This window comes from Varroa destructor, unplaced genomic scaffold (assembly GCF_002443255.2).
Source record: "Varroa destructor unplaced genomic scaffold, Vdes_3.0 BEIS01000003.1, whole genome shotgun sequence".
NCBI classification, from domain to species: domain Eukaryota; kingdom Metazoa; phylum Arthropoda; class Arachnida; order Mesostigmata; family Varroidae; genus Varroa; species Varroa destructor.
The window spans coordinates 28,144,632-28,169,724 of NW_019211456.1; the positions used below are offsets into that span (position 1 = coordinate 28,144,632).

Consider the following 25,093-nt stretch of genomic DNA (forward strand, 5'->3'; position numbering starts at 1 on the left):
TCAGACTAGAAGAGACGATTCGGAAGGGTCGGTAGCCTATTTATAACACTGCACAATATTATTCGATTAGCATATTTAGTATATTTTTCAGCTTTAGTATATTTTAAAAACAAGGATTTGTCCCTTTACACACAAACCTGTGGTGAGACTGATCCCAAGATGTTTGTGTACTGTGAGCAGACCGGCTCCGAGCTGATTGCTCCCATTAGGTAAAGCTCCTGGTAGGGCACCGCCATTTCGTGTTCCATTGGTTCCCGAGGCCCCATTGGGACCACGCGTCGATCCTCCGCGGGTGCGACCGCCTGGGAACACGGAGTTCTCCACGTGGAGTTGTGCATTCACATCTTCAACCGAAATATTAACAGTGTTTAGTAAACAACTCAGTTTTCTTCAAAAGCAATGAAGTAACTAGTCTAATATTAATGGTTCAGGGATAACAACTTTAGCAGGCGACCCTTCTGTTGGAAATAAACATGAAGGTTGAAACCGAGAGCAAACAACTAAGGTCTGATCCATCTTGTTAAATAGAGTTCATTGTTCAAATTCTAGTACGCCACTGCGTCGAGTATCAGCTGTAGGTAGATCTACATTTCATGAGAAGAAGGGCTTTATACGTATCGTATACTAAGATTACAGGGTGGACGCCCTTATTCCCTGTCCAAAAAATGGAAATAATTTTCTCTTAAGATGATCACTTCAGTTTATTCTATTTGGCCAGCTCTGACAAATAAATGCTTGAAGCGACTGCGACAATGCTGAGTCTTTTTTCTTAGCACATCTTTGAGGATGTTATTACCTCACGGTGTGAGCAATCGGATGCCGCTAGTGCTACGACCAGGCCATATTCAAGTCTACTCCTTTCGATGGCACATAACTGACAAAACGGCAGTCCGAAGGGAAAGCATAGGCGCTATGTCCCTCCAGTGAACTATTATTTTCGAAATAAAACGATTTCTTCATCAACATATTTCTTAAAATTTCTGCTCTTATTTATAACTGCTTGCTTGAGCAAGCTATCTATGTAGCTATATCTATGTAAAGACCGTAATAGCAAATCGTAACTTATTCAGCGAATTAATTGGAAGCACTTTTGAGACGTTGAGAGCAAGCCTGCAAATAAATTTGCAGAACTTGCGACTATGCTGAAATTATATTTATCAGGCTGAAAATAAGTAATACGCTCAATAGCCTATATACTTCTAGGCACGTAGAACCTACGATTCGGCCGAAGAGTCTGACGACTTAGCGGTGTTACTGATGGCTTAATCCGATGAACAAGTTTGTTTTTAAGGAGCTGATGACTGGCATGAGATGGACCGTTCCATCCCGACTAGTACTGGAAATGATCATTGTTTGACGACATCTCGGAAAACTCTGCCTTCCAGGCAGAAAATTTTATAAGTATGCGGCGCGATGTTGATATGACTGGCCTGGCAGAAAGGCGCCGTACTATTCCTTGACACAACACAGTACCCTACTCGATCGTTGTTTTGAGCGTGGTCTTTTTGCAGTTGGAAAATGTACCCGTCTGCAAATAAACGTACTCCGTATAGACAATGACAACAGACTGTGGCTGGGCGCTCTTTCTGGTTGAATGTATTCCAGTGCTCCGCTATTCTATTTCGTAACGTTTTTCCTTTACCTGAATTTTGCAGGGCAGTTTGCTATAATCGCCGAAACGAAGACGGTAAGGCGCGCAGAGGAAGTCGTGTTTGATTAGCGTGACCAGAAGTGTATTTTAAGCAAAACTAGTATATCATTTCAACAGCTTTTCTAACACAGTAGACAATTAATTAAAAAAAAAAAAAGAATTCAGAGTGGCAGTCAATCGTCAGCATTGACTAAATATTCATCCACAACAGGATGGGCATCGCGGACGTTTCCCTAATAACAAAGTCGAATACTGAGCTCATCTCGCTGCCTTATACAGCAATGGGTGGGAAAAAGGCACACATAAAAATCGCGTTGCTACAACAACTTTCAGAAACGAAAACTGTAAGGCTCTCGAGGCCGAGCCTCAGCGATGAAGAAGAAGACGCGCCATATCCGTTTGTTAGTAATAGGCAACCTTCGAGTAGGCCCGTCCACTTCATTTTCAACAAAAAAATCGTTTGCTTTCTAAAGAGCGATTTATCTCGACTACGGTCGACACAAATAGCAACTTACTGTGGCAACATGGCACATGCTCTGAAGAAATCAACATGGGCAGCCTAACTGTTGACCGCATTCCCGTCGGTCTCATGCCTTAATGTGTTAGAAAATGTACTTCAGTTCATGTTAGAGGGCAGTAAATACGCACTCGCTGACATTGCGAGCTTTTCCCCCGCAATATTAATTGCTGCGCGTAATTTGATTTACGAAGATGCGTTTCTTCAAGCGCTACGTATGTTTCGATCTGTGCTTCGTTACGATCCTGCTTTTCCTCAGCTCGAAATGAGCTAGCATTGTGACTGTGGTTGTTTCGACCAGATGTATCGGCATTACAACTAATTAGAACTTATGTTTAACTACTATAAACCTATGCTAAGGCCAGTGCCTCGACAAGTTTTATCGCTATAATCCCTCGAAGCCTCAGGCTGCAGTTATTATGAAGTTCAGTGGTACTTAATAGTAATACGATACTTACCTTTTTTGCTCGCACAGGTGAACGCTTTGGTAAAACTCTTCTTAAAGTTATCGCTGAGAAAGGCATAGAGTACTGGGTTGATGGCCGAGTTGGCGTAAGCAAGACAGCCACTTAAGAGAAACACGGCCACCTGTAACAAGAACACTTCTGCTAGGTTTAGCGTGATAATCGGTATACAGCTGACTACGCATGGGGATAGATTCGCTCCATGGTCCGACGATGTTTACGTACAGTAACGTATCGGAACGATTTGAATGGCATACTTTTTTTTGAAACGCGGCCTGCGAGTGGTGGAATATCAAGCACTCCTACCTGAAATTGTGACCGCTGTACATTCGAAGATGGTGGTCGTAGTATGATGATGATTTGCCCAACCCAATATGGAAGCCAGCAGAAGATGTAACACGTGATCACGGTCAGGACTAGGTAGGTTACTTTTCGATGAGAGCGCTTCTTATTTTTCGATTTCGTCTTCGGGCCCACCTGCAAAAGGAAATATTAACCCAACCTAGGTAAACCTTTAATGCTCGACGTCAGTAACCTCTACCAAATTTTACTTATATGTGCATATGTGTGTGCGGGTCCCTTGGAACTCATAGCTTATATGCATCAAACTCTTTGTGAATTCAAGCATTGTGAATGAGCGCGATAGACTGCGAAATGATCTAATATTGATTGATTGTATAATTCAGAATCGATCGCTAGTGTACGGTTCCGCTTGTGTTTTTTTCAACGAAACCCCTTTATCGATTAATATGATATTAAGCAATCCCTATTCATCACGATTTCGGTCTAAAATGTCAGTAATTATACAGTTATATGTTTCAGTGTCATTGTACCCCACAAACAGAAAGGGGGCAAAGTTGACTAAGGCGTAAGTGCGCAATTAAAAAATGACACCTTTTCGGTTTAGGAAAATTCAGTAACAGTTAAAATAGACGCTGCCTAGATAAAAACTATTTGATATCGTTTAATATAGACCCATTTTTCTGCCTAAACTTCACGGTTTCTATATCTGGGCGTGCATTTGAGATTTTCTTGTATGTTACTTCTGAGGTTATTTGAAGCACATAGAACCCGCCAAATTGTTCCTCGCTTCGTATTCGTCTGGATACAATGCATTTAACTTTGATGACGCCTTATCGTCTCCTCCTGCAGTTCTTCTTAACAAAAGTAATAGGTGAGCTGTCGCGTGACAACATCATTCTATTATGTACATTGTTTGCGGATATTTATCATTTAACCGATCAATTGATCGATATATTGTATTCACGTGTCTATGGATGTGTTAACGGGTCTGGTAAAACGGCACCATCTTTTCCCATGCCATCGTACCTAATTGGTCCAGATGGCGTCTGCTGGGCCTCATGATCCGGTTATAAAGCATAATATTTTTGGTAATGTTCGCGGACATTCTCTCATCGAATATATATATATATTTAATGACAGTGACAATTTTTTTCATAGGCACGTCTTAGTAAAGAATTTCGTTATTATCATGGATGAAGTAACGCAAGGTCGTTAATCATTACTATGATACGGAACACCAAATGTCGCCGGACAATTAGAGAGCAAATAAAAGTAGCTTGTAGGGAGAAGGTAAGGTCCCATCGGCGCCTAATGGCACATCTCCGCCAAGCAGATCACCGTATTCGTACAAACTCCTTTTTTTTATGCCAACAAACAAGGCGTTAGAGCTAATAACCGTGTAAGACACGCTAGACAAGACCGTTTACGGGTATGTTCGTTCACTCAGTGACTGACTGTAGGCGTACGCCGCAGCAGCTGCTCTGTGTAATTGCCTTTGTTCAACAGTGGCTCATGTTGAAAGCTGCTGCCGTCGCCGATGGCGTGCCCAAAAATGTTTACGTCTGCTCCTTGCACGCTGGATGATGTACCATGTAGATGAGAATGTGTCGAATATGAGAATACGAAGAACACAATGGACAAAAAGAGGCAACACCAATACGAGCGTCACGTTGTGCAAGAGGCGGGCTGTGACGACCCTCAGAAACCTTCATGCATAACTGCACTAATCAGCATGGAGGTTAGGGACCAGGGCAACGTTTACCGTAATCTCAGACTGGGCGTGTGCACGTATATTTTTAGAGGAAAAGCAATCAACGCAGAGGGGACGCAGAACGTACGTGAAAGATGAAAGTGAGTGGAGCAGCGCATAGGGTAGTGACTTGGTAAGGCTGAGTGAAGCCCTTTAACAATCGAGGAAACAGCTCGATCATTTAGATGTAGTTTCACTTGTTCTACCTATTTTCGTAGAAAATCAGAAAAAAAAAGTATTCAGAAGAGTCTTGTCGAGTCTCTCGATGTCTTGTCTTTAACACTGAAATAAGTGTTTTGAAGTTCATATCCCGTATTGGAAAGCGTTCATCCAACTCTAAAGATTCCTCGTCGTCTCATGGAGACTTCTAATAAAACGATAACACCGTAATATCCTAATCAGACGCAAAGGATATTGACGTGGATTAGATCTTCAAGGAAGATCATTTTTTTGACGAGCGCAAGGTTCAGGCACAGATTGACATCCTATAAAGCAATAAAACTAGCCACGACCACCACGATAATCTTTATATATATCTGATATATACATGATGATCGATATATACACATATATCTGGGCGTCAGTCGATTTAAGCACTGCGCCAACTAAAGTGGAGCAATTTAAAAATGTACGTCTTTACGTAGCTACTATATTCGAAATGGTAACGATCTTAGCAGAGAGTTCAAAAAAGAATTCAACAGTAATTAGTGTTCACGGGATGGATCCGGACTTAACTAGCCTGGAAAAAGGACAACGTTGTTAGGTACACCTGAGGCGTACCGACGACTTAATTCAAAAATATGTGAGTTTGAACAACGTGGGGTCCATCAGCCGACATGTCGTACATATGATGAAGATTACAAATATTACGTTATATTGCCCCGTCTGCAGATCTCTGATCATGTGACCTTTCGTATCATAGGCCACTTCCTCTGTTTCGTTAATCAACGGTAATTTAGTGTTAGAAGTTAGTGCGAAAACAGGCTCTAATAACAGAAGAGTACTATTGCCAATTAGTTTTTTGAACAGGGGGTGAGCGGTAGCATTGAGCATAAGGGAAGCCATTCATTCATTCATTCATTCATTCATTCAAGGGAGGTCAAAGCTAAAGATTACGACGAATAGTTAGAACAGCGTGCTTTTTACAAGGTACCAGCGTTTATCACGAGAATGTACCGTTTCCACAAGTTGTGGGATAATATTTTAGAGTAAACCATACAATTGTTGATGGCACCTGCCTGAAAGATTTCTAGTTTCTACGTGCCGTTTTTTTGTAAAATACGTTCGGATAATCGTAGACAAAGCTCGCAAATCAATAGAGTAACACATGGTTGCAAAAGCTTTCCGAAGAGAAATTTTGGTGGCCATCATTTTTCAGGCTTTGAAAAACCAAGCGCCTTCAATTACTGCTGTTGATATAATTTTCATCAGTAATGAATTACATGCTACGTCCTGTGACTGTTACCTATGGACATATGTTGTGAATATGTTTGTATATACTATGTTGCCATACGGGCATTCTGCTAAACAATTTATGCTGCGCAAAAACTAGAAGATAATCTTTTAGGAGTCGTCATTTTTGATTTACTGTTGGGCCTTGAAAGTCAAGAAAAGTGGGCTGTCGCTATAGCCGAACAAGTGTTGTATTTGTACTCGATCTGCTGATAGCAAGCCTGTATTTAAGGCACACGAACGTATATCGAGCATTTAGCTTAATCGCAGAGAAGTCCCCTATACGTAAAATAGGTCGTCTTCTATCTTATGTCTATTAAGCTCCGAATTTACATTTCACGGACCTGTGCCACCCAATGGAGGAGGTCTGTGTCTACAAGAGTGCTATCAAGATCGTATAGGAACAGAGTCAAACAGCAAGTTGAAGCAAACCCGCTCCTCGTTCTTTTTGTCGAGTTAGATCAGAATTACACAAATACCAGGTCTCTCTCTTGAAGGCAGCTCGAGCCCACAGTTTCACCCCTGTAAAGGTATGAAGGCAAGAATCAAAATAAGACATAGTGGGCAAAAGCCGAATGATTGCTCCATAACAGTTAATAACCGTTTTGTTCATATGTATTACAAATGAACTCGTTGATTTTATTTTAGGCGTACATAGATCTTTTTCAAGACACGCCTGAGGGAATAGTATCCAATGGTCAACCAGATTCAAAAAATCATATCTAGCTTTCTTCAGATAATACATTCTGTTAACAGCTTCATTAAATACGTATATGAAGATATCGCTACAACTTACCGGAAAGCTTAATTTAAATTTTTATCGATCTTCTAAGGAAAAGTATATCAAATGAAGATACTCATTCATTTTATAAAAATATCGACACTCATACGTATGGGTTGGCTCTCGTCCAACATATCGGTATCAAAGAACTCATTCGTAGCAGGAAGCTTTGCATTTATAATTTTTTTTTATCTTTGGCGCGCAGATGATTTGCAGATTGTTCAGAGGAATGAACTCGAATCAGTTGCTTATAGGTAATTTTCCATAAACGAAGTCTACCTGATAAAAAGCTAGTAAAACCAAAACTTTATTAAATAATTGATCTCGAGTCCTCCACAAATGGCAGAGATGGCCAAGCAAGTCCGCTTTGAAGTTGTCATTCCAAAAACTCGTTTGCCACCGTCCGTCCTATGATGAGTAAAAGCATTAACAGTGATTACAATAGCATTGGACCTTAAGGTGGGATGAACTGACATAGGGCTAGCTTTTATGACGGAACTGGGTCTAAAAGCGCTCAATGCTAAAGTAGGGTCGCGAAATGTGGTGTCGAGGCCCACATGGTTAAGCCGACGTATGTACTTAAACAACCGAAATATGTATACTCTAGCATATTTAGATGATGCTATTTACCTTTGTACTGCTACGTTAGCTAAAGCCGTACACAATTTGTATTGTAGATACCATTATCATAAGAGCTATAATTGTATTAAAAACAGCAGCTTGTAAAAATTTCCTTAAATTAGTACAGAAACTCAGATTGGTAAAGCATCTTCTATGATTATTTCAGTCATATAATGAATACCATATAAATAAGTCATATTAGAAATTATCTAAACAACGTCAAAAACATAAATATATACATACGCAATAGAAATGTTGATTTTGGTACATTCGCAAAGTTACTACAATATTTGGTGTACGGTGGTGACTTTTGGTCGGTCGATACGCGCGAAGACGACAAGGGTAGATGTCATTCTAAATAATTCTCAGATTTACGATTAATAGATAGACGAATAATAGATAGATAGCAGGGCCCGACATTCACCGCCGAAGTTCACATGACCCAACCAATGAAAAAGGGTAGGTTTCGTTGTAATACGGATAGTAATTTCGGCCACATATAGCGTCTGCTAGTTGTACCCTGTATTTAGCCACTTGTTTTGGACTTTAGAATGCGTTCCTAATGAACGGTTCTGCGTTTTCGGTATTTTGTCTGAGTTCGTTTCTCATAGCAGACGTTAATGAAATCAAATCATCTGACCTGAAAATTGCATATTTAGCACTTTCTTCTTTGAAACCTCCCCACGCCAAATGCGTGCCGCAAACTAAACGACTCTGTTACAACAACCGTTAGGGCAAATAGAGTTACACGCTCAACATGGATTATTGATAGGATTCGTTGAGATCTGAAGCTTTGCTTTATTGGAGACTATAGGAACGGACTGCTCTTCAGCTTAATTCGTTTAAGCGAAGTAAACAAGATACAATATAAAGACGCGCACGACCACGCGTCTGATTTTCTTCTATGCTGGTATTTGACCCCGTGAGGGTTTTGTAACTCAGAAGACCATAGACAGAGCTTCTTCTATTCCTCGTCTTGAAACCCAGATCTTACCTTATCTGATTATGGCTGTACGAATTCATGCCAAAGTAACTTGGACAGCAAGTGATTTGAAATACACCGTAGAAATGTGAAAATTAGTATGCCGATAAAACCCCTACATAGATACCTCCTTTATTGCTCGAGGGACTTATCTGTTGCCTGGATGCTGGAGAAAGGCTGTGAAAATTCAAATGAGTTGCGTAAGTAAGTGGGGCTAGTTCTTTTCAAAAGTTAGCCTCACTTAAATGGAGCTTAAAAACTAAGCTAGTGTTCATTCTATTCAATACGTAAGTCACCGGTGACCAAATAATATCTGCCATGTGTAGGTGAACATAGCTGTGGAGGCTATAATTTGCTTGGCTGAGTTAATTTGTACAAATATGAGGTTTTTTTTTTGTGTTATTCTACATATCAGAATATTCCGTATGCAACATGGTAAACGTCAATCTCATATTTGCAGACAACGCTATTTCATGGACGGCGATATTTCGCAACATGTTTTTTTTTGGTTTCGAAATGTACTCGTACTCTTTACAGTCCGAGATCGTTTACGCAGATTCCCTCATGCAGGCTTTTTTTAACAGGCAAATTAAAGTGAGCCACGCAAAACCATAAATCTTGAATGGCTTACGGATATGAGTTTTGTCTTGAAACTAGAGCGATGGAGACAGCTGGCCCTATAAACCGTATTCAGTAATTTGTAGTTGGTAGGAGGTTCTGCTACTCAAAGTATTGTGAGGCGTTAGTTCAAAGAATCCCAGAATGAAATTTCCCATAGGTTCCTTTGAAAAATTCTATGAGAAAATGAATAAAAAAAAATCAGAGTTGTGGTGAAGGGCAACCCATCTCAACATACACAAATGTTAAAGAAAAAATTGTCCATTGGGTTTTACCTGATTGAACCAGAAATCGAAATTAAGTACGTGGAGACGCTAGCTTTTCCTTGCGTTAGCGTTATTATGTGATGAGAAATGGATCCTCTACGATGGTCGGGGATGCTCGCATCAGTAAATAGATGTGATTGGATCGGCGGAACATTACCCTTAATAAGGTGTTTAGTTGCAAGGTACCCTAGCGAATACGCTATCTAGTACGAGTTTTATAAGTCTTGGTTCGTCTATTACGGCTAAAAGATCCTGTCAATAATTGAACGTTTACCAGCAAAGATTAGGTTCTGTTTCAAAGCAACGCTCAACTCGATACTACAAAAGTCACGCTGGAAGAAACTGTTGGAGGTGCTCTGCCTTCCAGCGTACTCACCAAACATTGCTTTCACAAATAGCTACTTTTTTCAAAGTCAACGACATGAAAGTTCCAATCTACAAAACTTTATACCCAGACTTCTATATTAGCGGAACGGACCTGTTATTATCCAAATCGCAAAAAAACCCAGATAATAATGGTGAACAAATAATCGATTGGAAGGCTCAAAGGGTTCGAATTCATTGTATTACCTTTCATGCTGTATGGTTCAAGAGTTACGTACGTATACCTAGCTACTTGGACGCAGCTCCATTTTACGGGTATTCACATCTATAAATCGGTTATAGTCGAAAATTATAGATATAGATCTGATCTAATGGCACGAGATGCAGACGTTTACTTCTCATAAATGGAAGCTGTGCTCTTTTTCTAGCATCAAGTCAATAAGGAACTGCTTAGAATGAGGACAAATTCAACAGAAATCTTGCTACAAAGGTAGATAATAATACTACCATACTGTAATAGCGTAGGAGCATGCAGATCATGTTCCGTTTCTGCAGGATCTATCCCGCCAACCCTATCTTACATACAGAAGGATGGCCAAAGCATCTGCGATATGGCTGGTGCGACTAAAGCAAAATTGGTTTCTTTTACACTGGCGGCCAAATAAGGTACCTTTACGAATACTCTCTAACAGTCAAGCTAACAGATAGGCTGAGTTAATTCAGCCTTTTCATTTTAATAGATACGCTAAAGAAACAAAAAAAAAAAAAACAATAAGCCTAAGTATGCTTGCTTGTTTCGTTCCAAACTAGACAGTTTTCTACAGTTATTTCTGTAATCAAAATTCAACATAAATCACACAGCTTGCGTCATATATGTTGTTGGCGAGACGACCCCTAATATGACTAAATGATTATAGGTTGCACGTCGCTCTAAATTAAGATGGGATAGAGATGGATACAAATATATGGTAGTCCTAGCTTTTCTAAAGAATAGGTGCGTGTTTTCAAGCTGACCTATTTTGGCCTATTAAGTTGGGTTCATATACGGACACCGCCTAATAACACAAACTCTTCTCTTTACCGGTATCTGGAAGCTGTCAATAGGTTACAACGAAGTGAAAGATTGAGCTCTTTTGGGGGGGCATTGCATTTGCTTCGTTGGTGTCGTGGTGTAGAAATCTTTTTTTTGATCATTCAGGTGCTCTTTCCAAATTCAACCGTAGTGTAACAAGATAAATTAATTTGAAATGAGAAGACAAATTCGTATTTTAACATGATCCACATGTATTGTGTTCGCTCAGGCCCACCTACGGGAAAATGTTGACATATTCGATGATGTGGGATTTTACTCCGTACCGCCGATAGGATCCAACCGATTTATTATTTTCGTTAAAATAAACACCAAACGACGATGCCAATGTTACATTAATATATAATACGATTCTTGGTATTGTATGGTATCAGATTGAACGACGGAAGAAATATCGTCGTGCGACCTGAATTGTTCCTTTCTAGAAAGGTTGTTATGTGAAAGTTTTGTTGGTTCCGTCGCGGATGTCGACCCTGTGAATTGAATGGTTTTTGTCTCAACCTACGGCAGGAAAAACATCGCTGATGTATTGGGTATAAATGAGAACATGTCTCCAACAGCTTTTGAGTCGTCTTTGCGTTCGTTTTACCTGAACTCTGAAGGTCCGTATGTTAAGCCCACCAATTTGTCACGTTTTTTTCTGTAAACTGCGTTTGTCACTTCAATCATAATATTTCTAGAAAAAGCGATAGACGAGATGGAATCAATGTAGAGAACAGTCGAGTTTCCTTGTTTATTCAGGACTGCTAGTGCTATGAAATTAGTAGATGTGGTAAAAATTTCTTGAGCAATGACGTCATTATTGTATGTGGTCCTTCTCTTCATGGACAAATGACAGTTGCCGAAAACGCTGCACCTTACTAAATTAATTCTATGACCTTTTTTTGACTTAACAAGCTCCGAGAACAACCTGTCAAAGACATGTCTAGGTGATGAATGTGATTTTAAGCGCTGGAACTAGAAAACGAGGATGAAGAATTCTGCAAGCAATCATCGTACAAAAAGCCATTGCGGCAATGGTGCGCTATATAGATACAACGTCTCACTAAGTTTAATACGAATAAACACTTTACAACTAAACGGTGTACTAAAAGCGTGTTCTTATGCCATTTGTCAATTAACAGCTCTGATCGTTAGGAACAAGCAAATTAAATAGATAAATCTATATTAGCATTGATAGTATTCATTTCAATGAATTCGATTACCGTTTTCGCGTTTACGTACGTTCCTTCTGGCCTCATTATCAGTTTTCTGTCCACGAACACAACTAATTGAGCGACATCAGCATACAGTCCGACCGAAACTGGAGGTAGTGGAATCGATCGACGGGCATCGAGCCACCTTCGTCGAGCGACCATGTGTTTGTATATGACCAATCCTTGCATTTGTGGTTATGGCCTTGCGATTTCATGGGATGGTCTAGATATAGCAGTTGCTAAATATGGAAGCCACTCGAAAGCTTCCCTGAGGTAGCTGCGAGGACAAAGGCACCCTTGCGAAAGCTGATTTGATAAAGGGGGAAACGTGGGACGAGCTCGGTCAGACCTCGGATCAGAGTCCGCTAATGCCGCCGACTGACTCGATCCGCAAAGGCCCACCGAGCGCGCATAAAGACAGCTTTCTGCTTTGCCACTTTTCTGGCCACCGTTGGCGGCGGTGCGAACGCCTGATTGAGGTCGTCGTATGGTCGGCTTTGTCAAGTGTCTTACTGGTTTTGGGGAAAGTACCGTTAGTGCGACCAGGGGGGTAATCAACGAAGACCCAGACGGATTCAGAGGAGCAGTGACCGCCACATCGGCAAGATGCCATATAAAGGCAGAGACGCATTCCGCCTTCCTCGTTGCATCCTAGAGTAGCTTAGGGCATCAAAGGGCATGGCAGGAGAAGCGTCGTATCATCAGAGCACTAGTGGGCGTCTCGAGTACCTTCATCCAGGCCAGGCATGCCGTTATTGCAGGCAAATGCTGTATTACCCCGACCGACAAAAACCTTGCCTGTGCACGTGTGTGAGGTGGCCTTTCACTACAAGAAAGCGCGCATTTAAGAGGCAAACTTTTTCTGGCGACGGTGGATAGGGAGGACGATAAAGGGAGGGACACGGAACTTGGCCTTCGTGGGTCGTTGTCCTGATTAACTTGAGCAATTGAACAATGCAGCGGCGACCTCAAAGTGAGATTAAGATTAGTAGATTTCGCGTTGAGGGACAAAGAGTTGACGATGTTTAAATAGACGCAAACTAGGCCAAACGGAAAACGGGACCTTGGAAGCAAGAATCGCTAAAAGATAGTTCAATTTAAGAGCTCATGCAGATAGACTCAGGTAGTCGTTTACAGTCTGTTCATACGAACCAAACAGTGAAGGCGTTAGGTGCCTGTATTAAGGGTTTGAGAAAGTCCGCTGAAGATGGCTTTCGTAGCACAGCCACGTGATGTGTTTTCCACCGTCCAGTAACATAAGTAAATAAATGAGATGCTTCCTAGCAGCTTTCAGTCTTATCTGAGTAAGCACTATTAATAAGATCATCACGAAAAACACTTCTTGGTTTTCTGCCAATTTAACACTCAAACGATTAATAATGTAAGCAACAACGTACTAGATTTAGGCTTCATAGAGAGCTGCAAAATTTGGAAAAAATTTCAATTTAAGTTTTTATTGTGAATAAAAACTTAAATTGAATTTTTTAAATTGAAACTTACAGACCATTGATCTGTGATCAATCAGTGAGACCAGACAGAGCTTTTGACTGTTTCTTAAGATAAAAAAGAAAATCACATTATGATTACGCTTATGCCCTGATAAGAAATCGCCCTTGCTTTGAAATTGTATTAAGTGTCAACTTATGCTGGGTTGATAAGTAGTTCGCAAAGTAATAACCCATTCTTAATCGTTCCTTGTTCTAGAATATGAATGCGGCGGCTGTATGCTTGGAAGCAAGTTATCAGCGAAATATGATTTTGCCCTTGTCGCTACTGTGCTCCCTGCTTCTATCAGAGGGAAGGAATAATGGCCAATTGGACGTAATTGTTGGTAGACAACAATTAACGCTGCAGTAGCACATCGAGCAGGTCATACATAAAATAGGCCAGAAGCTATTTGATCTTCCGCAAGGCTTTGGGCGAAGGTGTTGATGATAACAACCCACTTATGTCATTAACTTAGAACTTGATTTTGGGTCATCCATTGTCCTCTACTGTGGGTCGCGTTAGCTATTGCGTGAAAAAGTTATAACAAACCAATTTCTCATGGTAACATATAACTAATAATAATAAGTAACGAAAGGCTTTTCTTTCTCGCGTAAAGGTATGTCTTCTCAAATATTCTAGCTGTTATAGTATGTACTATAAGGGTAATTTTTCTTATATTATATGCATATAACAAAAAAATGAAGTAAGCAATGATCGGTGGTTTTAGTAGCACCTTAAGTTGTGTCACCATTTACTCTGACAGTGCAGAATAGAATGAAGACTTCTATTTTGTATATTTTTACAACGACTCTTTTTTACAATTTAACGCAACATAAGCAGATACATTAGCAAATTGCATTGTCAACGCTTAATAAAATCTCTCAAGCTGCCCAGTACTATTCTACCCCAGTTGACAATAGACAGCCTTAGCTGTGGATGCGCTCACGTTACGTTGATATTGGTTTTTTGGAATAACACCTCCCATCGCTTATGCCCCCATGAAAATATCGCAGATTCAAATGTTAATAATTTGCGAAGCTGGCTAGCTGGCTCCAATGTAGAATATCCTATTCTATCTGGCAAATCTTTTAAAATGAAGTTCCATAAACCTCCATTTTTGCGCCTTTCAGGTATTTTCGATGCCTCCGACGCAGGCGTGTGCACACGGACAAACAACTAGATTTGCAAAACTGAATATAAGTTTGGCTGTTGCATAAGCAAACCAGGTATATTCGTGTAGCATTTATTGGATGTAGGTACAACTTGAGTGATCATGGCTCCGATCTACACATGAGGACACATAGGCATTTTGTGCCCCTATGTGTCCTCATGTGTATCATCAAAGTTTGACGTTTCTTAAGAGGTACATTAAAGATTTTTTATGATATATGATTTTTTGACGTGAGCTCTGTTTTCGTAAGATGACCAATCTTTAAAACGCTTATGCGAAAATCAGACAAATCGCCTTGTCCCGCGACATGTACAGTCGATTATACATGCTAGTACCTCTGCTAAATAAAATTCAGAGTGCAAATACATTTTTTTCGTTCGGAGTATCCGACTTTTCTAAAGGGTTTTCACACCTTACGTTAGATTAAGTTATCTTCTATTTAAAGTGACTCGAGACGTTTCAATGGAACTTCATACGTGAATTTTTTTCACGGCATGTAGTTATAGTAGTGTCAAGCCGGGTATTCGAATTACGGATCATCTTTACATAGCTTGCGCGATTAAAGCGTATTTCGGATCCGACCAGCCATGTAAATTCATCATTACTAATATATTACACGAATAAGTTATTCCGGAGTGTTATAATAATGCAGTGCCCTGTATACTCTATTGGATCCATGCCAATCCGCAGGCCTTTGTTTCCTTTTTCAGCCACGTTTTTTTAAATTTTTTATTCATCTTGGTAGCAGTTTTTTATCGATCAAAAGACTCACAAAACTATGAGACTATGTAACTATGAGACAGTGGATGTATGACATAAAACCAATGCTGGTCGCCGACGGAAACGTAACATAAATAAAAAAAAAAAAAACATAAAATTTTTAAGAATTAAACCAATGTTGTAGCTAGTGATTGGTTTCTAGCTGCGAAACCATTCTCCAACGCGCATGAGTAAGTTATCCTGACAATATCTTCCTGCTTTGGCAAAATAAACCAGGCATATATAATACTCTATTACAAAACCACTAACGTCCTGTCTTAATCTGCCTGACGTAGATTCGAACAATGTTCTATGGTATATATTGGACGTTATTTAAGTGTCATTTAATGATCTTCTGTTGATATTGCGTGCACGAATTTAGATCTCTGCATGGATGCGTATTCTAAGAACATTCTTTCCATTTCTCATGTACCTTACGTTATATAAAGTTATATAACGTATAGATAAATTCACCTAAATCGGTCTCGTTTGTCTGCTGAAAAGCGATCTTTGCAAGGGCACATTGCAACGCAAACTCAGCAAAAAAGTGAGTACTTTTGGGTATAGTAACTATTTAAGTTCTCTTTGCACGGAACTAAGTCACTACTGATATCGCTAATAAGCTATAGCAGAATCATCCGTATTATTCATGATCCGTACTAATCAAACGTTGTCTCTCAGGCCGCTGTTAATTAACGGGGCAAGATTACGAAACTTTCTGATTACGTATTTTAGGTAAAAACGTGGGGTACATTTTCGCGTCGCAGACCTTCTTAGGCTAAGAGATCCTTGTAAACGCCTATTCTTATAACGCTAAGTTGATCATTTCTCAGGTCTTTGCACCGTACTTGCGTGCATGTTATTTATCATAGGCATGAAACAACACCTATCAGTTATTACTACTTGTTGTATACCATCCATAGCAAACACTGAAAAGTTCATATCGGCACCGATCTAATTGGGAGTAGCTCACAACCAAAAAAACTCGTCTACACAAACGGTGTATTTTTTGTTGCAAGTTGTCTTCTACATGTGTTTACGTGTTTGTGTGTACCATAAAAATTTATTTTTGACAGCATACAACCAGCTGTATACTTTTCAATGTCTTAGCAATTTGGCAACCTTGCATCTTACCGCTGAGGCACATCATCTTAAAGCCTTAGTAATATAACATTTTATTTAGACGCATTTAGTTCTCACAAATTTATTCACGGACAGAAATGTCTTTCGCCTTAATTTCGAGCACTGTGAACCCCATTACGATAACACCTATCTTATTTATTTCGTGCGGCTTTTCGTTGCTCTAGTCTGTCCTGGTCCTTCACTAGCTTTCTATTTTGTGCATCGTACCTCCTTAGAGCCTCATTGATCGTTGCTTAATTTCTTCTCTAAAGGGAACGTGTCGTTCACTCATTTCTGCGCTATATCATATGCTCCACCGCTTGTCGTACATATGAAGTATACAACAGGAATTACTGTTGATTTTACCTTTGTCTAACCTCCACCAAATTTTAGTCTTTTAATGGTTGATTGGTTAATGATTCACTCAGGTTTAAAACAACGAAACTACAGACATTGGAGTTCTTTGCACAACGAACCAATTAGCTTATGCTACAAATCTGTTTTGTTTTTTTGATCGTTAGCCATAAGCAGAGGGCCTTTATTTGGTTTACATATTTTTGAAAATACCTCGAATTTTTTTTACTGCAAGTCGTACCTGCACGTATCTGCACGTATTCATATACGTGCAGATACGGGCATCATTTTGTATTTTTTATCATTACTTATAAGACTAAAGACATCGTTTTTAATAACAGTTCACTGCAGCAGAAAAATCAATGACATGATCATGTACCAAGTTGAAGTGCCCTAAGTATAAGTGTTCTATAGTATAAAGACAACAAATACCAGGGCGAAACGAAAGGTCGTTATCAAAGCTAATATCGATAGTAAGAGTCTATTGGGCTGAGTAATAGCCCCTGTTCCACGATATAAAAATCATGACTTATGATACTAAACGTAAAACATAGTTTGCGCTTTTGTTTTCAATAACCTTCGTCAAAGCTGTAAAAAGTTATAAATAAAAAAAATACATTTTTTGTAATGTAATCATTTTTGACCATTTTTGAGGCTACATTTTCTCCTATGGATCCTATCTGTTATGCATACGATGATCCACCTCGCCTTCGCTGAAAATCTGATTACGGACTCTTACGGAAAAATTCTTACGGATACGTGCCACCCATTTAAACAATTACAACATTCATAGAAACTAATGGTTAACTCAAGTACACAGTCATAAAACTTCAATGTAGCAATCCTTCATCCATTCAGGGAGAAACGTACATTGCAATTAGCAAAACTTATATTATTATCAATACGTTTCACTTCAAATCAAGGAACATCGGACGCCGTACAAGTAGGCTTATTGCAACAAGAGGTTGTTAAAGATGCCGCCGACCTAAATATACGTCTTATATAGTCAGCTTGCTGTTGTGTGATATGCCCTTGTCTTTGAAGTAATGCGAAACATGCTTGCATACTGTAGACGCCGTAAATACTTTTGCCCGCACGAGTAAGTATAATCCCATTTTTCAGGCGCGGATGCGTTCATGTACGCTTACGGTCATATTAGAAATAGAAATTTTATGGCTGGCCATTTCTGTAGTGCTTAGAAAATCAACAAGAGCCCCTTTCTTAAAAATTCACAACGCCACTACTTTCCCTGCACCTGCGTCATTTTGCTATGTGTTATCAAGATTTGAAGGAAACAGATAAATACAAATAGCCTATACCTAGGATTATGCCATGTATGAAGCGGCTTGGCTTTTGTACGTTTACCGTCCTAAAGGATGTCAACCCAGAAACCTTTAAAAATTTTCATAAAAAGCTATGAGATTACATTTCTAACCCTAGCCGGTTCTAGCGAAAATAATGGATATAGACCTCGCTACGTAGCTTGTATTTTCGTACAGTATTATCCATGCCTGCGGTTTTATTGCAAAATTTAGCTCTACTGAGTAAGCATTGTCATCAGGCAGTATTTGCGAGGCAAATCGTCAAACGTTTCATCTATTTGAAAATCGTATAAAGCATCGATTCAGCCAAACATTCAACTTCTAAACACAATTACATCATCCTCATCGGGGCTAATTAATTACTCAGTCAAATGTTTTATTTTCGCTGGATTACGTAGAAAGACTGCATGTGATTTAGCCTTTTTTTCTCTTCTCCATCAGTGTATGAATCCAAAATAATAGAAAGGATAAAACCACTTCAATTTACAACAATGATACACTTATTGCGAAGCTGGCTCGATGGGAACATATCAGACGTAAGGATAAAGAAGATTTATTGGTGACCTCAATGAGCGTTAAATTGAAGTAGGGTTTGACGTGGACCAGCGGGCTGAGGTTGATTAAAACGACGTAGTCGGCTGTTAGGCGGATTGCAGTGAATAAGACTTGTGCTTGTCTACCTCTTGAGGGCAAAAGTAACATCGCCAAACAAGAAATAATCAAGAGGGCAGCATAAATTAGAGATGAGACAACCAGGTCACGCAATCTAGGAAACCCACTAAACGGTTTCACAATCAGTTGATGCTGTGACGCATTAAACATTAAAAAAACATTCCGAGAAACTTAAAACGTAGTAAAAACCGAACGCCAATAGCGAAAAAATCCATTTTATACAGGACTACAATAGTTTAACTTTTAGCGAATACAGAATTATTGGTATCTTCGATATTTAGTTGACGGAGAGAGAATTCTTTCTCTTTTCTACTAGTTGACAGCTGCTGCGTACTTCATGTATATAGGGGTTAAAGAAACATGCGAAAATAGTTAGAGGAATGGTGTTTTATAGGTACGAACATGCACAGAGATGCATACGTGCTAAGTGACTTTCAATGACTTGACGTCCATTAGGTTCAATTCCGGGTAAGAAAAGCTCAGGAGATAGTTGTAACGCCTGGTGATTTTACTTTCACTGCTGGAAGCGTTTTTCGAGCCATCATTCTAAGTTACGCCTGCAGGATCTCGGTGAACAGCACATGATATAGGGTTAAGAAGAGCGCGTTTGTGAAACTCGAGCTAAATAGTTACACCTTTGAAAGTTTTTTAGGGATGAGGGCAACCATTTTGCTTTGGCTGGATAGTTCCAAGTGGGCGTTTGCCGAAAGGAGCGGGAAGGTTCTGCTAAAATTGCTAGTTTATCGAAACCTGCTTTTGATTTAGCCGCCAATGGTCCTCGTCATACTTTGTGTTAATGTTAGAACGAGCACCATTTCTATTTGTAAAAACTGACAAGCCAAAGATACGTTGCTATAGAAGAAGTTGGAAGAATAGTTTTACCGCGAAAGCATCGAGCATAGATAGCCATAGATAGATCTCTCGACAAAACTTCTTGGAGCTACAGGCCTTCGGTTTCGCTTGGCCCCGTTCATATGCGGCGCGGTAGAGCCCAATAGAATGTGATGTAAGGAGTTCTGTCTAGGTCATTCGAACGATGGTTACGGATTGCCCCAAGACTAGGGCCAGTGTTTCCCCAAATCGGAGACGAAGATAGAGCATCAAAAATCAACGTCTAAACAGAAATAGTGCTAAAAACGTCACAACCAAATACGAATATGGATCGTATCAGCCTAACTAAGCTAACTAAGATGCTTAGTTTTATTTTTTTTTTTAGTTTTAGATGAAAACTTTAATTCAGCATTCGGGTCAGGCAGCTAAATGTACGAAACGAGGTGGGTAGATGAAGTTTGTTGGGCTTATCTATATTGATAAAGGAACAAAGGTTTTTTTACAGATTGCTTTGCGGTGGTAGCTGGGGCCCTAGCACTTCCTACGGATCGATCTTCTGTCAACTCATTAAGTTTTGTCGCTTTAGCGTTGCATTCGCCGTGTTAAAACTGATGCAAAATTTATCTTTGATGAACTGTTTATCTTTTGCTTATGCTGTTGAATCCATAAACACTGGCAGATCGGTCCGTTTTTTTTTCGGTCGTCTAGTATATAACGTTAGTATTTGTTAGCTTAAATAATTATCAATATATTTAACGAACGCTTGATCCGTATCCTAAGCTGTAATATTTGAAAAATGATCGGGACACTAAAAATCAAAAGTGAATTTATGTTTGTTAGGTGCAAAAACGACTTAGGATTGACAAAATGAATAGACGGAATTTACGCTTTGCCTCCTCAACCTGAATCGCTTAAGTGTGGCAATATATAAGGAATATAAACACAGTGATAAATATAGGTCTATGGCTTTAGAGGCGTAAATCGAGTGATGGTATTCGTGCTTGCCGGTGACAGAGCTAAGTTAGTCTGCCTAAGTATCTAACGACCAAACTGGTTTTCGCCACTAGTCCTTGATGATATCTTCCAGTTGAGTAAGACACAAAGAGCCAAAAAACAGTCAATTCAATCGGTGGCAAGCTTAGTCTAGGTTCGAATCACTGAAATGTTCCGACCTGAATGTACAGCTTGATAAGAATTGCACTCTGCAAAAAACAGAGTCTGACTGCTTGCTCCGTACGCTTTGCATGCCATTTAAAATGCAGGCATTAAAATAAAGGCAAAACTTATTTCGGAGATCTTTGTACGGATTGCCCCTTTACTGAAATGTTCCCCACCTAGCGGTGTCTGAGCTCATCACAAACCTAAACCGCATGCGTTTGCTTCGGACCCGTTTTATAAGTTAGTTTTTATTAGTTAACTAACTTAAGCTACACCGCTAGACTAGACTGGTCCCAGCGTGGACCCATGTCTAGGTGTGTCGTATTATGTTTCGGCCTTAGTTTTAGCTTTGAGAAAACATTTTTAGGGCATTAGTATTAACGACCAGACTAGACTGACAATACCAAATGATACTAAGGAAAAAAGTTGGCTGCTACCTCCAAGAATCTGAAGGTGAAATGCGCTAATCCAGACAGAGCGATTTCACCTAATGTTACGCACTAATATAAAAGCATACTCTAAATAAAACGTGTACATAGTCATCTGCGGTCCTGATGTTTCGCTATGGCAATCAAAAAGGGATACACTTTGAAGCAGGCCATGGGGGCTATTTCTGTGACGTTTCTTTCAGTTGAACGGTAGAACGTCCGTTTTTTGTTTGACACATCGAAGTGAGATATGTTCACATTGCGCAAATATCAGCATTCTTAATTCATTGTCAGCTTTACAAACCAGCTATTACTGAAGCAGCGTTCAGTGCACCATGAGCTTTTGAAACATACCGAGCTATTTCTTGTTAGTTCTTAAGTATTTCCTCGTTGTATTCCACGATGACTTGTTCCCCTCCACGGATTGATTGGCTTTATTTTTCCGGTGGCGTAGCTGTTAGCCATTCCATCAGACAGACGGCTGTTTCCCAGCCATTACGAAACGAAAAAGATCTGCTATGCACATGCGTTCGGACCACCCCACAACGCGCCTCTAACATTAGTAGTCAAATACACATTTGCCAAGCTGACACAGAGACAGAAATCGATCGATTTTTGTTTTATTAGATCGTTGTTTTTCCAAAAACATTCAAGTATCAATACGTTATATCACTGCAACTCGAAGTTATTACTGCATATGACGACATCCTGATGTTAGCCGAAAATACAAACGAATCACCTTGGAGGGTCACACACAATTGCACAAGCATACCTACCGACAAAAAAGAAAGCCTACTTCGCAAAAAGCCTTACCCCACTTGTTACAACAATTTTGCCACTTAGATGAAACATATGCCCTATTTGTGCAAGTCACCTTTTCTTGTTGTTTCAGTGAGTGGACGCAAACCGGCTCGCTATTACGTTATTCCGTCCCACAAGGTGCATCATCACATTATCATAAAATATACATAGAGTATGTTACGAATCATAATGAAGCGCCATTACTTTGTTACTGTTACCGCGATGTGCGGTGTATTGGGTTTCGCCAATGCAGATTTCACGACTTGGCTGAACTGGGGCGGAGTGATATTGTGGGCTCTGGTGAATATGGTTTCGGATATACCCGCCTATTCGTATTGATAGCCGAGTTCCCTAGAGAGTTTTCGATTGGCACCAGTGGGGATGAGACCTGTACGGGAACTTCTCGCCGGGGGCGTTGATTCATTTACGAGAAATGCGAACTCCGGTTGTGCCGACACGTAGTTGCCAGCTGCCAAGCCCACCAACTTCGACATATCCAATTTGCCCACGCATGGCCTTTGTCTAACAAACCCCATTAATATTTCGATCTCCGAATCCGGTTAGGTGTACATTGAATGGACTCTGCTGAATATTATGTCGTAGTAGCATTAATATTATGTAAAGCAGCACTTTTTGAGTAGACCCGAAGTGTAACAGAAAGTATTCAACTGACAATGTATAATATTTGTTTCAAATATGCTTCATTAGTATAGCTTTACGCCATATGCATTTTTATTCAAGAATAACTAGTAGTCTGCATTTAACGTTAAGTATTTTAGTGGATAAAGGCAATACATTTACTTAAAACTGTTATAGAAAAGATAGAAATACATTTGTATTTCTGACAGAATACGATTGTATCGCTAAAAGACCATCTGCGCCTCTAGCAAGCGTAAGAATTTAGCTCGAATCTGGCAAAAGTAAGTTATGATGAAGTACAACACATTTTCTTACTGAACTTTTACTTCTTCCGAGAAAGCAGGAGGCAGTCACGTTCGAGATATGTACTTTTTGATATTCCTAATACTCAGCATCGATATCGAAGGGCACTCGCCATGATAGGTACTACCCGCCCCCGAACGGATTGGCAAACACGCTTACTGTCTATGAGTGATAAGTTGTTTTTTTATTGTATTTCTGTTCATGTGCAGCCTCCATAGACGGCTGCCGCCAATTAATACTGAAGGGAGCGTTCGGCCTGATAAAGCAACTACTTCTCGACGACTTGTTTGGGGATATTGCTTGCCCGAGATATTATAGGATTAACCTGCCCGCGTTGTACTATTGAAAACACAGGATTGTCCGCTTAATTTTTATCCGCTTAAACAAGTCAAAGCCACAGCTTGGACTAGCTGTATAGAACGTATATGTAATGTTATCTAACCTATTTGTTTTTATTTCCTTATTGAAAATAAGTTTCACAGTGCCTAGTACTGTTTCTATACCAAAGAATGTCAATGCCCGAACCAGGCGCGTGTACCCATATTCCACATATATCTACATATACCTAAAAGCTATTAAAAAGCAAACTAAAATGACCAATTAGATGCACTTTGTGGTTTAAGTTTTGAGCAGTGAAGCGATAGGTGACATCAGGTACGGATGGACCGGCGTGTGCCGACCCGTGTTCTGGCCCCCTAGTTGTGGGAGAACGGACGTCAGGGAATAGAAAAAGAGGCTAGGGTGAACGATCCAACATTGGATTTTGACCGAACGAGCCACTGAAGTTGACTGGAGAGTTTGATTTTATAGACCGGATGGGGTGGAGTCCATGCACAATTTCTGCCACTTCCACAGCATACTGTTGCTGTGGGCTTCATGCACATTAGTGTACACATTAGGGTACAGAGCACGTGCAGACCATCTTGATGTACACGCTATACCATTCTGGACGTCCGTTTAACTTCCTCCCCGATGGACTCCCCAGTATTAAATCCACCTTAGACACTCCATTTTCTTTTGCTCCAGTCTCGAGCCAATGGTTCAGTTGAGTATTGGTCGGTAGTACGGCAAGAATGAAACAAGGCTCGCCGCAAAGCAAATATAGCCGACGGACTAGATATTAAAGAAAAGACCAGTAACGGTAACGAGCTCCACGCTAAGAGAAAAAAAGTTTTGCTTCTACCCTGGTTTTCGCCATCAGTCATACTGTACTCAATACAGACGTCTGTGATGTATTTGATGAACGCAAGCACGACTTAGGAAAATATTTTAGATTCGTTTTAAATGACTCTACGACTGTTCCCTAGAAATGCTGCAGGAACAAAGCGTGCATGAGAGAAGCAGTACCTTAGGGCTTATTTGCATATCGTTGTCGTTTAAAAAAATTGACAAATATTACTATTGTACCTAGAAATCAAAGCGGGTTACCTAGCTTCTGAAAATACGTAAGTGATCAATAAACTAGGTTGGATCAGACAATACGTAGGAAAATTCTACCTGAGGTAGTGTACGTTCTGTTTCAGAAGATCCCGCATATATTTAAGGAAAAAACGCGGGTCGAGAATGCTCAATAACTTCAAAAGAAGTAATAATCTCAAAATTTCTTTAAATTTGCTTCAAGGTTTACTTACCTTGCTGAGTTTGAAGATTACGAGAAAATAGAAGACAAGTATGAGAACCAGCGGGATAGCGAATCCGAGAAAAAACGAATACAAGGTAAACGCCGTCTGACCCGTTAAAGAAGGGGTGTCCATCCAGTATATGTTGCAAACTTTCCGCGACGATACCGAGCCATCTAATAAAAACAGCATACAAGTAACAAACCTTAATAGGGTATTTATAAATAATGTTATTTACTTGGAAATCGACTCAGATAGAGTATAAATTGTCATCGAGAAAAGTCACAACCCATATGTGATGGCGCCACGCACAAAAATTAGCTGCATTGAGCCGCAAACTGGTCGTAAGCCCATAATCTGTCAATAAATGTTCAGATTATTTCCTAAGACGAGCTTACTTTTCGTCACTGT

General features: G+C 39.9%; 1 protein-coding gene across 4 annotated transcripts in view; it reads right to left on the reverse strand.

Annotated features, from left to right (window-relative positions):
* The window catches only part of LOC111247094 (somatostatin receptor type 2-like), a 240,402-nt gene that overhangs the window by 21,694 nt on the left and 193,615 nt on the right, over positions 1-25,093 (reverse strand). For all 4 annotated transcript variants that reach the window (XR_015323293.1, XM_022797658.2, XM_086982969.1 and 1 more), the window contains 4 exons: positions 24,695-24,858; positions 2,939-3,109; positions 2,627-2,756; positions 138-344 (listed from right to left, as the gene is read on the reverse strand). Coding sequence is in view for 3 of the 4 variants with exons in the window: in XM_022797658.2 (XP_022653393.1) it covers positions 138-344; positions 2,627-2,756; positions 2,939-3,109; positions 24,695-24,858 (672 nt within the window). In the remaining variant the exon portion in view is untranslated. The remainder of the gene's footprint in view (positions 1-137; positions 345-2,626; positions 2,757-2,938; positions 3,110-24,694; positions 24,859-25,093) is intronic.